At 50.1% G+C, this 14,581-nt stretch overlaps 6 protein-coding genes across 6 annotated transcripts; 1 reads left to right on the top strand and 5 right to left on the bottom strand.

Annotated features, from left to right (window-relative positions):
* Positions 1 to 678: 678 nt before the first annotated feature.
* On the top strand, positions 679 to 1,545 carry N7462_006225 (uncharacterized protein; the record flags this gene model as incomplete). The annotated part of the gene is made up of 1 exon (XM_057077943.1): positions 679 to 1,545. The coding sequence occupies one exon, from the start codon at positions 679 to 681 to the stop codon at positions 1,543 to 1,545; it is 867 nt and encodes a 288-aa protein (XP_056933523.1).
* Positions 1,546 to 1,883: 338 nt separating this feature from the next.
* Positions 1,884 to 2,312, bottom strand: N7462_006224 (uncharacterized protein; the record flags this gene model as incomplete). The annotated part of the gene is made up of 1 exon (XM_057077942.1): positions 1,884 to 2,312. One exon carries the CDS (start codon positions 2,310 to 2,312, stop codon positions 1,884 to 1,886), a length of 429 nt encoding a protein of 142 aa, XP_056933522.1.
* A 1,371-nt stretch (positions 2,313 to 3,683) lies between these two features.
* On the bottom strand, positions 3,684 to 5,442 carry N7462_006223 (CRAL-TRIO domain-containing protein; the record flags this gene model as incomplete). The annotated part of the gene is made up of 4 exons (XM_057077941.1): positions 3,684 to 4,171; positions 4,244 to 4,343; positions 4,413 to 4,454; positions 4,513 to 5,442. 4 exons carry the CDS (start codon positions 5,440 to 5,442, stop codon positions 3,684 to 3,686), a joined length of 1,560 nt encoding a protein of 519 aa, XP_056933521.1.
* Positions 5,443 to 6,314: 872 nt separating this feature from the next.
* Positions 6,315 to 8,186, bottom strand: N7462_006222 (cytochrome P450; the record flags this gene model as incomplete). The annotated part of the gene is made up of 4 exons (XM_057077940.1): positions 6,315 to 6,938; positions 7,038 to 7,422; positions 7,607 to 7,923; positions 7,980 to 8,186. 4 exons carry the CDS (start codon positions 8,184 to 8,186, stop codon positions 6,315 to 6,317), a joined length of 1,533 nt encoding a protein of 510 aa, XP_056933520.1.
* A 1,180-nt stretch (positions 8,187 to 9,366) lies between these two features.
* N7462_006221 (putative Ste20-like serine/threonine protein kinase) lies at positions 9,367 to 11,590 on the bottom strand (the record flags this gene model as incomplete). Its single annotated transcript, XM_057077939.1, has 5 exons — positions 9,367 to 10,845; positions 10,905 to 11,002; positions 11,057 to 11,373; positions 11,433 to 11,463; positions 11,539 to 11,590. 5 exons carry the CDS (start codon positions 11,588 to 11,590, stop codon positions 9,367 to 9,369), a joined length of 1,977 nt encoding a protein of 658 aa, XP_056933519.1.
* Positions 11,591 to 12,472: 882 nt separating this feature from the next.
* N7462_006220 (DNA-protein crosslink repair co-factor UBX5) lies at positions 12,473 to 14,095 on the bottom strand (the record flags this gene model as incomplete). The annotated part of the gene is made up of 2 exons (XM_057077938.1): positions 12,473 to 13,575; positions 13,639 to 14,095. 2 exons carry the CDS (start codon positions 14,093 to 14,095, stop codon positions 12,473 to 12,475), a joined length of 1,560 nt encoding a protein of 519 aa, XP_056933518.1.
* Positions 14,096 to 14,581: the final 486 nt, after the last annotated feature.

Here is a 14,581-nt window from a genome sequence, read left to right as displayed (position 1 = left end):
CCTGCTATTTCAGTGGCGGGATTGAGATTACAGTCAAGACTAGACCCAGGGTCATTCACAACAAGAACCCATTATCTCGCGTCTACTATTCATTCGAAGAAGGCTAACTTTTTCAGGAAGAGAGTTCTTGCTCAATTTGATTCGACATATATAATTTGGGATCTTTGCGTCATGGTCTTACCATATGGCGTGCAATCTGTTTACAACTCTATCTCATAGTATATTAAAACGTATCTCCCCGCGTTGGATTTTAAATCTTTATCGATTCCGTTTGCTCGAGTCCACCACCATAGGTATTCCTCTTCCTAACACTTCATTATGTTCGGTATTCAACATCAATCTAGAAGCGCGTGGCTGAGGCTATTCCGTCGCCCACTTCACGAAGTTGAATCTTCCCAGAGAACAGCCAGGGACTGTCGTCGTGGTAGGAGCGTGGTAGTTGCACCAACCCCCCGGGCTTCTCGCGCGGCCCATACTTCGCAACCGTGGAACCAACCTCCCCTCACTTCGACCCGCTGCGACTCATGTTGACTCACCCTGCGTCACTCCGCATCAGGGTGACCAGCCCCATTCCGGATTGGTATATTTGATCCCGCACGAACCCACCATGATCCGACCAAGAATCTATATAATTGCTCCCCATCTGGGATTCATCTGGCCTTCTCCTTCAGACCAAACATGACTACGACCACAACGATGCCGACTGCTATGACCTCCACCGACTCCACCCCGCCAATTACCCTCTACGACATCAAATTTTGTCCTCCAGTCGCAAAAAACACCTGCGCCCCAAACCCCTGGAAGGCCCGCTATGCGCTCAATTTCAAGAATGCAAACTACACCACCCAATGGGTCGCCATGCCCGACATCGCTAACGTGCGCCGCGCCGTTGGCGCTCCCGCCGGCCGCAAATTCGCAGACGGCACTGACTTCTACACATTACCTCTGCTCACCGACTCGACCACCGGCGTCATAGTCGGCGACTCCTTCGACATCGCCGTCCATCTGCAGCGCGTCTACCCAGACGCTGGCGCCGGCGACCTCTTTCCAGACCAATCGCTCGACTTCGGCTGCCCGGAGCAGGCCGAACTCCTCATCCCGCTCTCCAAGCGCGCCGACAACGCCTACGAGAATTACGCGCGGTTCAATACACAGATCGACGGGCTGTTCACCATGCACGTCGGACTGACAGTGCATGGGATGCCGTTCGACCCGGAAACCGCGGCCGAGACGCACGCGGAGTTCGTGCGACGCGCGGGGGTATCGTCGTGGGCGGATTTCGAGATCCACGGAGCACAGCGGACGGCGCTGAAGACAGCGCTGCGGGAGGCGCTGGCGCCATTGGCGGGCCTGTTCCAGCGGGATAGCTCGGGGCCATTTGTGCTGGGCCAGCGGGCGAGTTATGCGGATTTGATCGTGGGCGCATGGTTGCGGATGTTGCACCGGACGCTACCGGCGGATGAGTGGGAGGAGATTGCGGGGTGGCATGAAGGCACGTTCGGGGCGCTACACGAGGCGTTAGATCGATTTGCGACTGTGAAATAGGGCATTTGGCAAGCGGGCTAGTATCACGCCCCTTCTCTTCTTCCCGTCTCCTGGTTTTATTCTCCTCCCTTCATTGCCAAGCGGTGACGTCAAGGAGCGTGCTTGAACTATGAGCTACATGCCCTGGGCTAAGCTATTTGCTCGAGGCCAACACCTTGACCATCGGCAATTCTCCAGAAACATCGAGCAATGAATGTCTTGAATCAGGTGTTATTAGGGAGCGTGTTTGATATATACAGATATTTTATGGCAACCGAAATAGCCACTGTCAAATCAATCTTCTCGAGTCAGCACTCTTCCATCTCTGTCCAGCGTCTCCGGTCATTCTTCTTCCCCATTTAAGGCAGCGCAGCGGGAGCATAGCTCTGGTCTGGCTTGACAACCTTGCCGCCTGTCAGCTGCTTATCGGTATAAGCCGGCCAGACAATCTGGCGAGTCTCGTCATCCACGACGGACAGAGTGGTGAAGCCGTTGCCGGGGCCGAACTGACCGCTCCAGCCGGAGGTGATGGTGAAGTCGCCGCAGGTGGATGGGCCGCCGTTGGCCTGGGCGGCACCCGTGGCCTTGACGACATAGGTGCAGGAGGTCGCGGTGCCCGAGCCTGTGTAGATGCCGAAAGTCCAGGTGCAGGAGGTGTTGGCGGCGTTGCAGACACGCTTCATGTTCTGGATGGTCCATTCCGGACCGGCGGCCATCATGGAGACGGGCGCGGCGAGGGTGGCTGAGGCAAAGAGGGCGGAAGAGAGGAGGAGCTGGGTGAGCTGCATGGTTGCGGTCTTGTGAATGGAGGTATAGAAGTATAGAAGTATAGTGGCTTCGAGGAAGTATGAACTCGGTCTGTGATGCTTCTACTTCAGAGGAATAGCACGGTATTTATGGCTGTTTTCCTCGTATACTTTGTCTAGCTGGGGCCTTCCTGCCGCCTGGATTATAGGACATCATCTGATGGCGGAGCTCTTGGAGACCTCTTGCCGAAGTTCCTTGGAAGTTCAATACTGCATGCTAAATTAGTGAATGTAACGGTATAGAGGACCCGAGGACCCGGAGATACTCCGGCCTGTCTTACCTGTCTTACGTCTGAGACATTCACCTAGAAGAGCTTCCATTTCGACTATGCCACTTCCCGCCTTCTCCATGCCCCAAGGCCGTGTAAGACATGATCAAGACCCAACCAGTCAGATCGTGGCTACTGCGGAGTTCATTCTGCAGGGACCCCCGCAAACGCGCCCGCAACGAGCCACAGGCCGCCGATCGCCGTGTTCGACTCCACTCGCGGGTACGGAAGTGAAGTCATACCCTACGATACTCCTCAGTAGGTCAAACGAAGGATCGTCCCGGGAACTCTTCTCCTTTGAGCAACTGATCCTGCTCTCTTGCCATCATACTCAGAGTCCCAGCTGCCTGGTTTAGAGCTACCGGGAAATCAATAGATCGGTAGCTCTAAAAGCAGCAGGATCTCCAAGCCACCGAATCTAAAGACATCTAGAATGCGATATACTTTGGGGGTATCGTCGCGATCGAATTTCCCGGCACTTGATATCGGACGCCTATAGTCAAAACCAGGTCACCTGGTCCCTGCGTGGTCAGCTCATGAAGTGGCAGGGTCTAGCAGTAACCCCATTTAGGGCTCGAACAGCCGAGCGGTTGCACGAGGGAAAAAGTTCTGTAGCGCCCGATAAATTACAGAGTATCGCTGACAACGCATCTTCCCGTCCAGCAACCCTCACTACACAGCCGTGTTTTCACTGTCTTTCTGTCTGGGGCGAACGAGACATTTCTTCGGGTCAGCCCGGTTAGAAGCTGCCTGAAAGTGTGGAGATGGTCTACGCGCAAAAAGAAAACTAGTCAGGCTTAAGGTATCGGCAAGCCCGGGGAACAGGTGCTATTAATAAAAGTTCTCCTACGGAATAGGCGAGCATGCCTGATTCAATTAGCGCAAAAAGAGACGTCAAAATCATTGGTCAAGACAGAAGAAGTGCATTAACGGAATCCGTTTCCTGGGGTACTTAACTATAACAGATCAAACGAGTGCTAAATCACAATTTCCTTGGGGTACCCTCTAAACCCTGAAAATGTTCATGTCGTAATACCTAGTCTGCGGCGCATAGAGAAAAGATAGCAACAGAAACTCGTAAGAATCACTTCGTCTCCCCGTTGGACTTGCCATTAGTATGACATTCTACTGCAACTCCACCATCCGACCGCAGAGTCCCATCCCGATCAATCAAAGCTCGGGCGCGGACATAAGGGTCTAATTTCCAATAATTTTGTCGAAAATCTTCAATGATAAGATTTCGTCGAGACTTCAGCTCTTCTACAGTGGCAGTGTCTTCTTTGCCTCCGGAATACGTTGTCGCGGAAATCCAGGCAGCGGTCGCTGCGAGCATCTTGAGCCCGGTCATCATGCGCTCGTACATCAGGGCGTCGCGAGCCGAGGTGTCTTTCATGATCTCATCTTCATTGCTGTCAGGCTCTATATATTTATATTCCCAGTTTTCGTCTCCGGCGAGCTCTTGGGGGATCTGGTCTCGGGCGATAAATTTGTCGAGATCGGCGACGGATTTGGTGAAGTGCACCTTGGATGCCACGACAGGGTCCATCCAGCCGTGGATCAGCCTCCAGATACCTGACTTACATATTAGATTCTTGGAATTTTCTCGATGGGGGATATAAATCATTAAGACTATGAGGGACTCACTTGAGAAAATCCAGGGAGCGTTGTGAATCAGTAACTGCCCGAGAGACTCGGGATAATTTGCTTCGAAGCATTTGATAATGAACTTCACAGGTTGGTATTCCTATTGTAAAAGGCAGGTATTAGTTTCTGAACAATCTAGGAAAAAAAAATTGCCGTGGAGCTCGCATACCATATTAGACAGAGAGAATCCTGTCATATCAAATACAATCGTCTGGGCAAATATTAGCCAGAAGTTCAACGGTAAAAGAAAAGTTCAAGAAGATGCTTACCCCCGTTTCAATAGGCGGGACCACAATCAAACGTGTCGACTCAATGACATGCACAATATATCGTTCTAAAACTTCTTCACTCTGGGCTCCGGGTTTGTGGATCTTCACTCGCACATAGTTGACGGGCCGTCCCTGTCGGTCAAAGCCGTGAAGAAAGCTCTTCCCAGTTTTCAACTGCGCGATAAAATCATTACCCTCTTTTCGTTCTTTCACAGTGAGCTTGTCATCACGAGATTGCTTGAGAGCGTATAGCTCTCCCTTTGGCACAATGTCGTCGTCTACTGCCATCTGTTTCCTCCAAAGAATGTTGGACATCATCATAGCAAAGGCCTTGCTAACGTCCCACTTCCGGGCGCGCAGGAACCGAAGCAACAAGCTGTCGGGATGTTCCTGCTTGACCATTTTCAAGATCGAGAAGCACATCTCTTCGGGAGACATATTCGATAAGATCGTTTCCATGGACTTGATCTCTGATTGATGGACGCCCATCTTTCGGAGTTCTGCAAAGAGCGCCGAGAAGTGCTGTGGCGTGACTTTGCGGGTGGCTATCTCTGTCATGATATTCTTCTTAGCGTCTTTGTTCATGAGAGATTCCATCTTGTCGAGTGACTTTTGTTCCTTGTTCTCGCTGTGAGCTCCATTTGTTTCCCCATTCGATTGACCTTCTACGGCCCCCTTCTCAGAAGGCATGGGCACAATTTCTTCTCCTTTCAATGCAGCAATAATGGCATCTACCGTCGGCTCGTGGATTCTATCCAGAACCTCGAAGAGCTTATTAGGAGATCCTTCCGGTAATGGGACTTCATAAACGGCTGATAGAACTGAGGCCGCGGAGGAAAAAAGAAGGATCCATAGCTCTCGCAGCTTAACTTCTTGGCTTGGTGTGAGATTATGGACATAACCCGTTGAAGTGTCGGGCGTGACAGTCATTATGGACGATTTTCTGATAGAAGCGATGATTTTAGTGTTCTCAAAAGATGATATTCGCACGATGTTTTCGATTTACCGAAGAGATACTCCAGACGGCATTGCCGTTCTACTTCAATACTGACTGGTTTTCCACATGAATGCCTCGATCCATACGTCAGGGCTGCCTCGGCCGGCCCCTCCTGAAAATCCGAGCACGAGATGGCTCTGCCGTAGGCTACCTCGGCGGTTAGATCCACTAGATCAACATTAGTAACCCCCTTGATGGGGGTTTCCTACGTCGGGGCCAATTCCCCCGCCTGTATTTGTGGATGATCGGACTCTGGGGCTACTCAATTCGTGACGATCATCACGATTACGGGGTAAGTGATCTGCTGTGTCTGTGCATCCTAGTATGCTCTCCTCGGATAAAGCTTATCAGTCTAGATCGGCGAGCCTCCAGGGTTTCGGATATAACATGTGTTGTTCAACGTTAGTATCTTGAAACAATACCAGGCAGAGATGTCTATCACTGGGCCTCGATTCTGTAGTGGCATGATTTTCACCTGTCTAGAACCATTTTTGGCTATCAATAATGGTTACACTCATTCACTTCCCTCCAAGTGGGTTCAATTACATAAAGAGCGCGAGACCCCGCGAGGAACCGTGGTTCGGGCCAATCCTTTTTTAATTAATAGCGGTTTTAGGATGGCAAGAGCGCCGTTGCAATAACTATGGAATCGGTCATCAATTGTATCTACCATTCCACCCTATGTGTAAGGGTCCTCAGGTTCCGCCATATTACTTGTTCAGCACATGAAAATGTATTACATCCGTTCATAGATCCACGCAAATGATAGACACTCTCAGCGTACGCAATCCGATAATCACGAGCCTTAAACCACCCAGTCCTCCAGCTTGGTCAACTTTAGATGCATCCCCTCGATGGGCTGACTCGTCAACGTGCCTCCAAAAGTCATCTTCTGGCCAGGTTCTTTCAACTGCAGCCGGAACTGCCCAAACAACCCCGCAACGGCACATCGGAACTCGGCCTTCGCAAAATCCTTCCCAATGCACGCCCGTGGCCCATGAAGGAACGTAATCTGGGCAAAATTTGTGGACGCTCCTCCATGTTTGTTGACTGTCTGTTTACCCGTCTTCTCGTCGGTATCAATCCATCTTTCAGGAAGGAACTGGTCTGCCGTCTCGCCCCAAAATTCCGGATGCCGGTTGATGGCTTGTGGGCAAAGCGCGATCGTGGTGCCCTTGGGGATTTTTGTTCCGGCAATGATTGTCTCACGGATTGCTTCGCGACCTGTCATTGGGACCGTAGGATACAAACGCAGCACCTCCTGACAAACGCCATTCAGATACGGCATGTCCTCAAGATCCTGCCATGGTACGGAGGCGTCAGGTGAGGGAATGGTTTCGCGGATCTCTTGGCGGAGCTTTTCTTGGATGTGCGGCTCTATACACAGATGGTAACAGCACCAGGTGAGGGCGCCAGCTGTCGTCTCATGCTACATGATCTGTGAGTGTCCATCTCTTGCCGCATTCAAGATTTGAGGGTGGATCAAGGCTAGATGGGGAGGGGAAAGGGGGGAAAGGGGAAGACGTACTCCCGCCGCAAGGAAGGTAAGCATCTGGTCCACCAGCTCGCTGTCGCTAAACTCTCCACCACGCATCATAGTTCCCAGAATATCGCCTTCAGCATGCTCGCCTTCGGCCTTTTCGAGGGCAAGCTGCTCTCGTTTCTCATGGAGGATGTCGTAGAATACCTGCCGTAGATAGCCGACCTTCTGAGGGAGTACTATATTTGCATTGCAGGGAATGCGCCTGACGAACCATTGTGGCAGGACGATAGACAGTGCAAATAGTATAAGCAAGTCCAGAGACGGTTTCAGAATGGCCGTATAATTCTGCGACACAGGGTCATTCTCGTTCTCCAGCGACTGGAAATCTCGACCGATGGCGGCAGGCCCGATGATATCCAAAGTCAACCGACTGTTATATATGGGTATTAGTCTTTCGGGCTATTTTCCAGCAATGGTTCTTCATACTTAGCCCAGCCGCCAATTTCGACGTATCCCTTTTTTCCTCTGATTTTCTCCCGGGGGCGGGATGAAGGGTAATCTCTTTCTCAAGCTGACGAAGGAAAAGCTGTGTTTTCGACCACATCAAGGGGTACAAAGCCCGAATATTCTTGATCGTGAAAGCAGGGGTTACAGCCTTTCGTGCAGTGCGATGAGCATCTCCTTCAGAAAGGATGAGGCCATAGCCTAATCCCCGAGCCAAAAACTCGCGCCCACCAGGAGGTTTGACAAAATCATAGCTGTTAGTGTGTAAAACATCCATCAACGCGCGGTGGTTTGTAGCAACTAAGAAGCTGGAGTTCAATGCTTCACGAAAATGAATCAAACCCTCGTTTGGAATATTTTTTAGCCATTCAACGATGATTGTACCTCGCGGCTGGCGCAAAAAAACCTTGGCTCCGATAAAAGGGCCCTGGCACATAAAGTATAAGCCAAAATCAACATAGTGTTTAAAATAATATTACACACATGAATGGTAGGTAGATGCCGGAGAGGGTTCAAGAACAATGGCCATATAAAGACATTCCATAATGTCATCAACGTGACATTGGCTGCCAGAGCATAGAGAAATATAGCTGTTGGCCGCTCTACAGTCATGTGGGATGCTATGACAAGGAGAGTTTCAAGAACAGTACCAGGAATAAGATAAATGAGGTTTCCTTTAGCGCGAGACATAATGATCTGTGGTAGTAGAATGGCTGGATTGCTACCGAATCTCGGACATTCCATACATTCTGATATATACTCTTCCACGGCGGAACATCGAAGACTAATTCTGGACTCACGTGTGATTACAACGAGAATGATCCCATAAAAAAAAAAGAGATTTCATGAGTCAATGGATATGTTTACATTCATTCAATCCTCATTCGCCCTTAATTCATGCCACTGATCACGATCTCGCTGGGGTTCACATGAAAGAAAAGGCCCGCTAGCGCGGTCGATCACCTGGAATGCGGGGAACAACCTTCGCTTGTCCCAACACTTTCTGTTCTTTCGATTATACTTTCAAATATGTCATGGTTTGGAACAATCAACGGCAATACGAGGCAGGATTTCACATGTGTTTGGTATCGGCAATGGCCGTAGGTTCTGCTTACTCTTTTGGGCATGCAGGGCGAGCCAACCAGTGGGTTAAATTCTGGCGCTTGGACTTCCTAGTGTAGCAAAATTTCCGTGATTATTGGGAAATAAGCGCCAATTCTGAAGGCTCCAGTAATACGCCAAGTGAGGATGCGTTTATTATTGCGGGTAACTGTGCAGCATAGGCATACGTATGCTACCTAGACGACCATGTGAGGCATCAGGATTCTAGAACTTGCAGGACTTTGAATGACTAGCTCTATTAGTTATGACCAATTGTTCTCTCTCTATTGACGAGGTTACATGTCAAATTCAATAACTGCTTCATCAGAAGTTTTCTAACATTAGAGGACTGGAAACTGCACATGCTTTGCGGGGATTTATAAATGATCACCTATTTAGAAACGCTGTGGTAGAGTACAATCATCTATTAATCAAAACAGCTCCGAATATAAGAGTAGTTAGCCTAAGTTCTACGTTATTAAGGAGCCTGAGGATGAGTCAATTCAATATTAAAAGACCACAAGCCCAATACCAGTGGCCTGAATGGGTTGCCCCAGTCTGGACTGAACCGAGGCCTTAAGTTGATGATTGGTATGTACTAGTGACAAAAGAGAGTACCGTTGATATTCATATACTTGAAGAAAGGGGAAAAGACTCAGGATAGTGGTAATAGATGTGAATTCAGTACGGCCACAACGCCTATCAGGTCGTGAGAATCTAAAAGGACAGAGAAACAGCAGCATATCTCACAAGGTGAGCAGAAAGAAAATCAAGAGTGAGCTGAGCCGGTAGAGTGAAGCCGTACTAGCACCTCCTCCAGGAAGGCATCAAGTACAGAGTTAACACCGCCACTCATCTGAACTGGAGCCTCTGTATCCCAGCGATGAAGAGTTGCAAAAGATTTTGTGAGTTCGCCAGAAAGCTGCTCCATGCGACGATGAATGTGGACTTCTCGCTCCCATTCTTTCGCCTCCTCGTGAGTTGGCTGCCGGCCATTCGGATGACGGCCAGGCTCGAGACGAGCCAAGTGGCGGCCACGTCGATTCATTGCTGCACGAAGAGCAGGAGCAATTATCGACCCATAAGCAGTTTCTCGCTCATTCTCAGCAGCTGTCTTTGGGGTACTTGGCATTTGTTTCAGCTGGTCATTGGAATGAGGACTCCGTGGAGGGGAATTCTTTCTTAGGAAACGATCATCCTGTTTGCCTGGCCCAAGCTTGGACTTGAGTCCGGACGAAGGCTTCATATTCGGGGATGCCTCCTGTCGTTGTTGCTGCTGCAGAGATGTGAAAGGTGTTGGGGAAGGATGAGCCGGGCTTGCAGGAGCATCAGGTAGGGGACGCTGGAGGGGAGCAGGTTTCCTGGTAACCTGGGCAGGGGAAGAGCGAGAAGGATTTGTAAACACATCATTATTGGAAGACTGGCCAGTTCTAACTGGGCCGGAGCCGACTGCTGACAGTGATTGAGGCTGCGATGCAGGATCGGGACCATTGGCAGTTGCGTAATCCATTATTGACTGTGTAGATCGTTCATTGTATGATCGAGCCGGAGAGTTTTCTTCTAGTGGTGTTGGGATTGGTAGAGGGCGAGGTTTCTGCAGAGGAGTGGAGAGCAGTTGTGTAGCGGATGTTTGTTTGGAAGGCGACGCGGGTGCTGATGGAGGGAGAGGAATTTTGGATGCAGAAACTTCGATAGCGTTCACTGTATTATTTAGCTGCAATACTGGGTGATAAGGTGCCTCTGAATCGGGCTTTTCCTCTCGCAAATCCCACTCTTCAGTCTCCTGAGTGCGTGAGTTGGTATCGGAGTCATTCAATGGACGAAGTGGCGGTGGAGGAACTCTTCCGGCTGGACGAACAGTGCCAAAGTCCCAAAGATCTTCATGCTCTTCAGACTTCTCACTGACTTGTTCCTCAATATCGTCGTAGTCATCTTCGTCATCTCCTTGGCCCTGATGTGTAGCCTGCCAGCGCTCTGCACGCTCGATAAGCTCTGTCAAATATGTGGTTCGCTTCGCACGCTTGATAAAAGGGTGTTCAAGCAATTCCTTGGCAGACGGTCGCTCTTTTGGATCGCGTCGAAGACATAACTCAACAAGTTGCTTGAACGGCTTGCTGAAGTCGCCATTGAGTGTAGGGGGAGGGTTCTTGGGAATCAAAAATAACACTTTCATCGGATGAATATCTGCATATGGCGGGTCCCCACATGCCAATTCGATTGCTGTTATCCCCAGGGACCAAATATCCGCCTTGTAGTCGTATCCCGACTGCCTGATAACTTCCGGGGCCATCCAGAAGGGGGTCCGACAAATGTATTCTTTTTGGATATGGTAGTAGTGAGTTGGCCCGAAACGCCAAAGTCCGCGAGCTTGACCTGTCCACTTGCGCTCAGGAGGATGTTTGCAGCTGGTAAGTGTAAGTTTTCATGCCGCGCTGCAAGGATGTTGAGGGAACAATTACCTTTGATGTCACGATGTAGTTTGTGATCACCATGGAGATAGTCAAGACCTTTTAGAAGCTCTCTCAAGATGATTGCAATATACTCTTCATGAATAGCACCAGGGCGCAATAGCCCATGGCAGCTACCACCAGAACAGAATTCCATGATAATCCACAGATTGGAGCCCTTGAGATAGGACCCATGGTACTTGGTCACGTATGGGGATTTGAGCTCAGAGAGGATTGCAATCTCCTGGATGATGTCATCCACTTCATCTTCGGCATTTTCGACATCGATGATTTTGATGGCGACTGATTCTCCGGTCCGTCGATCCACACTAGTGAAAGTAGCAAGTTAGCAGACTCTTCTCGGGTTGATTTCAAGTTTCTGGCTTACCCTTTGTAAACCTTGCCAAAGCTTCCACCACCTGTTGAGGATCAACAGTTAGCGATTGCATGGGAAGATAGTTGCCTGTGGACATAGAAAAGCAAGTAGTGCCTACCGATGCACGCCTGTTTGGTATAGATGGTCTCCGGATCGATAGGGGCCGGCATCTTGGCGACTTTTCCGAACCACTGGTAAGGACGTAAGGCCGCGTAGTTCTGTACTCTCTGTCGATACAATAAGCAGCGTTCTCTGTAACTCGCGGGAGTCCGGGTCGCGCATCAATCGCAAAAGCAAACGAGGGAAGGGCGGAAGGGCGGAAGGGCGGAGGGAGGAGCGTACTGCAAACCTGGACCGATCACAGTCGCGCGGGAAGGTGCAAATTTGGTTCAAAAACGGCCTCTTCTGAGAGATGTAAGAAGAGAGAGTTCAGAGTGATCCTTTGTCAGTCTGTAGAAGTGTTAGTGAAATTTGAGAGCCAAGACAAGCTTCAGATTGGTTGCTGGGCGCACCCACTGACAGGTTCACGGGATGTCAATAAACGCGAAAGAAGGTGAAAGAGCGGGTGAAGAGGTTCAATACCCTTATATCCAAGATCAGTCAGTCAATCATCAATCACATAACATCATGAAGTCATATAGCAATTTTATAGCAGACGAGGAATATTGAATGCGCAGGGAGTTGGTGGCAGGAACTGAGTGCCCTTGCTTGTGTTTATCAACGCGGGGGCCATTTTGCCGGGCGGTGAGGCTTATCGGAGGCGATTGCAAGATTTGTGTACAATGGTTGTTTTGATGCGAGATGGGTCTTTGAGGGTATCTACAATCTGCTGATGACTGTTTTTGGCTCAGTTTATCACATTAGAAAAGCTTTTATGAGTCTGGGAAGTCTAATAATCAATTCATTTGCATTATTATCATTGTATCCAGGAAATCTCATGTGCTGCGGGGCCTTGCATAGCCGGAGGAGCCACGCATGAAGGCCCCCTTCTGGCCAGTAAATTTTGGCTCGGAAATAATTTGTAGTAGCATGACTGGAACTCAGATAGACCTTTAGTCTTCCAAGTATCCGATCATGACGGTGCCATTTTTGAGGCCCGCATCTTCGATGCTTGTAGCAACGTTGTCTATTAAATTGCGCCCCATGGCATTTAGCTCGAACTCCACCCCAGCCTTGTCCGCCAGTGGAGGATCAGCTTTCAGCCATTCATAGATTCTTTGAACGGGATCGGACAGCGCAAACCGTCGAATAACTCGGCCAGACGGATGACGGAACTGGATGCGCGTGGTCGTAGCTGGGTCTGCCTCGGGTTCAACATGTGCTTGGTTGCTTGAAATCGAGGCAAAGGCAGAAATTTGGCCCGTTCCTTCTTCTGCATGCTCTGCATCTGTCATAATGTCTTCTTCTTCTTTTTCTTCTTCTTCGATTGCCCGACCTTTACCCTTGACATCGCCTGTGCTGCGGGTCAGATCGTCAGGGTCTTCTAGTTTCTGTCCTTGAGCCATATCCTCCCCGAGACTATTTCTCATCGCCATTTCCATCATCTCTTCCTCAGTCATGGCATCAATACTCTTCTCCTTCTTATCCAACTTCCGCTTTGCAACAGGGTTGCGCACGTTATGATTCAAGCTGTACCGATCCAAGAACTCATGCAGCTGCATGAGAAACTCTGCAGGCTTCACCACTGGGGGACCTGACCAGACTTTCATTTGTTCACCAGTACGGGGATCAACGATGGCAATATGCGGGTAGTTGTCGGATACATCACTTGCTTGGAAGTAGTATTGAAGGTATGGCGCGGCTTTGGGGTCATCTTTAGAGAATTGCAGGAAGACAAAGTGTTCCTTCACGGTTTCCTGCACACTCTTATCTTTCCACAGGTCTCGATTCAAGACCTGACAGTCGAAGACTGAAGAGTCTTGAATGTTGACCAGCAGCCACTTTTCATTGTCACGTCCATCTTGTCGGGCAACATCCCAAGGCACTCGCGACATGATTTCGAACGGAGGGCGGTACATTTCAGCAAGCATATTCGATTTCGATGATGCATCTGACGCTCCACCCGTGGCTCTTGAGAGTCGTTCCTGATGGGTCGCTTCCGAATCGCCTGCCCATATTGATGCAGATGATCTTTGGTTGAAAATACCGGCTCGGCCTAGGCGCAGCGATGTTAGTCTAATATGATCAGGCTAGAATATGTATCCCGCGAAATACCAACCCTGACCACCATGGCCACGCAACTGGCTGAGAATGTTGGCATGCATATCATCGTTGTCGAAATCAGGCTCCGGCCCCACCAACGTCTCAGTTGTGCGCGCCATAGGCGCTCGCACTCCATCATCATGGTCACCACCCTGATACATCTCTTCCTGGAGGCGGCGTGCCATCGCAGCATCATCCTCAAAGATCCCTCCCGCGGCTTGTCCGGACGTTTGGGCGCGAGACCCAGCATCATCGTCGGTGTCGGAGTCGATGTGAACTACCCCGGACTCATCTTCAAAGCCGACCTGGCGAGTGGGATGAGATGGCTCTTCAGTCAACGGTGCGCCTCCATTTTCGAAATAGAGTAGCATGGCCTGCTCGATGTCGAAATCAGCCAGCTGCAGGTACTGTGTCGCCAGCTCAGGCGCCGCGCCGGTGACTTCGCTAAACTGAGCCACCCGTTCGCTTTCCATGGTGGGCACAAAGTGTATTGAAGACGAGGGAAAGGAAACAAACGTCGTAGACGTTTCGATTGTAGGTAATAATAAGCAGAGAAGGATATGCCGTGAAGTCTAATTTGCAATCACCTTGGTGAACTAGATGTGTGTGTGGGGACCTATGCAACCGGAGATGCAAACAACTGCAAACCGAGGATCAGCAACAGATCGAATGCCCCGCGCAGGTGGTTGGAAAAGCAGAGAGGGTGAGAGCATCAAGGAGAGACAAAAGAGTGCCCAGAAGCTTCTTCCACGCCTCAGCAGGTGCATAGGACGGTCATCTGCCATCAGTGACGCAAATCCAAGTACGGTGGGTTGTAACATCCAAAGATGCAGCCCTGCGTCTTTGGCACGAACCGGCTACCGGAGCTTATCTTACTACTTGTGGAATGCGACGCGTCGCGTTACGCGCCGGCCGATTTCGCCGGGAATCTGGAACGCCGCGTCTCCAGGAAAGCAACT

Source organism: Penicillium macrosclerotiorum (genome assembly GCF_028827735.1).
Source record: "Penicillium macrosclerotiorum strain IBT 26536 chromosome Unknown utg000006l_segment0_segment0, whole genome shotgun sequence".
Taxonomy (NCBI): Eukaryota; Fungi; Ascomycota; class Eurotiomycetes; order Eurotiales; family Aspergillaceae; genus Penicillium; species Penicillium macrosclerotiorum.
The sequence above is the reverse complement of the archived record's forward strand: the minus strand, read 5'-3'. Positions and strand labels throughout refer to the sequence as shown.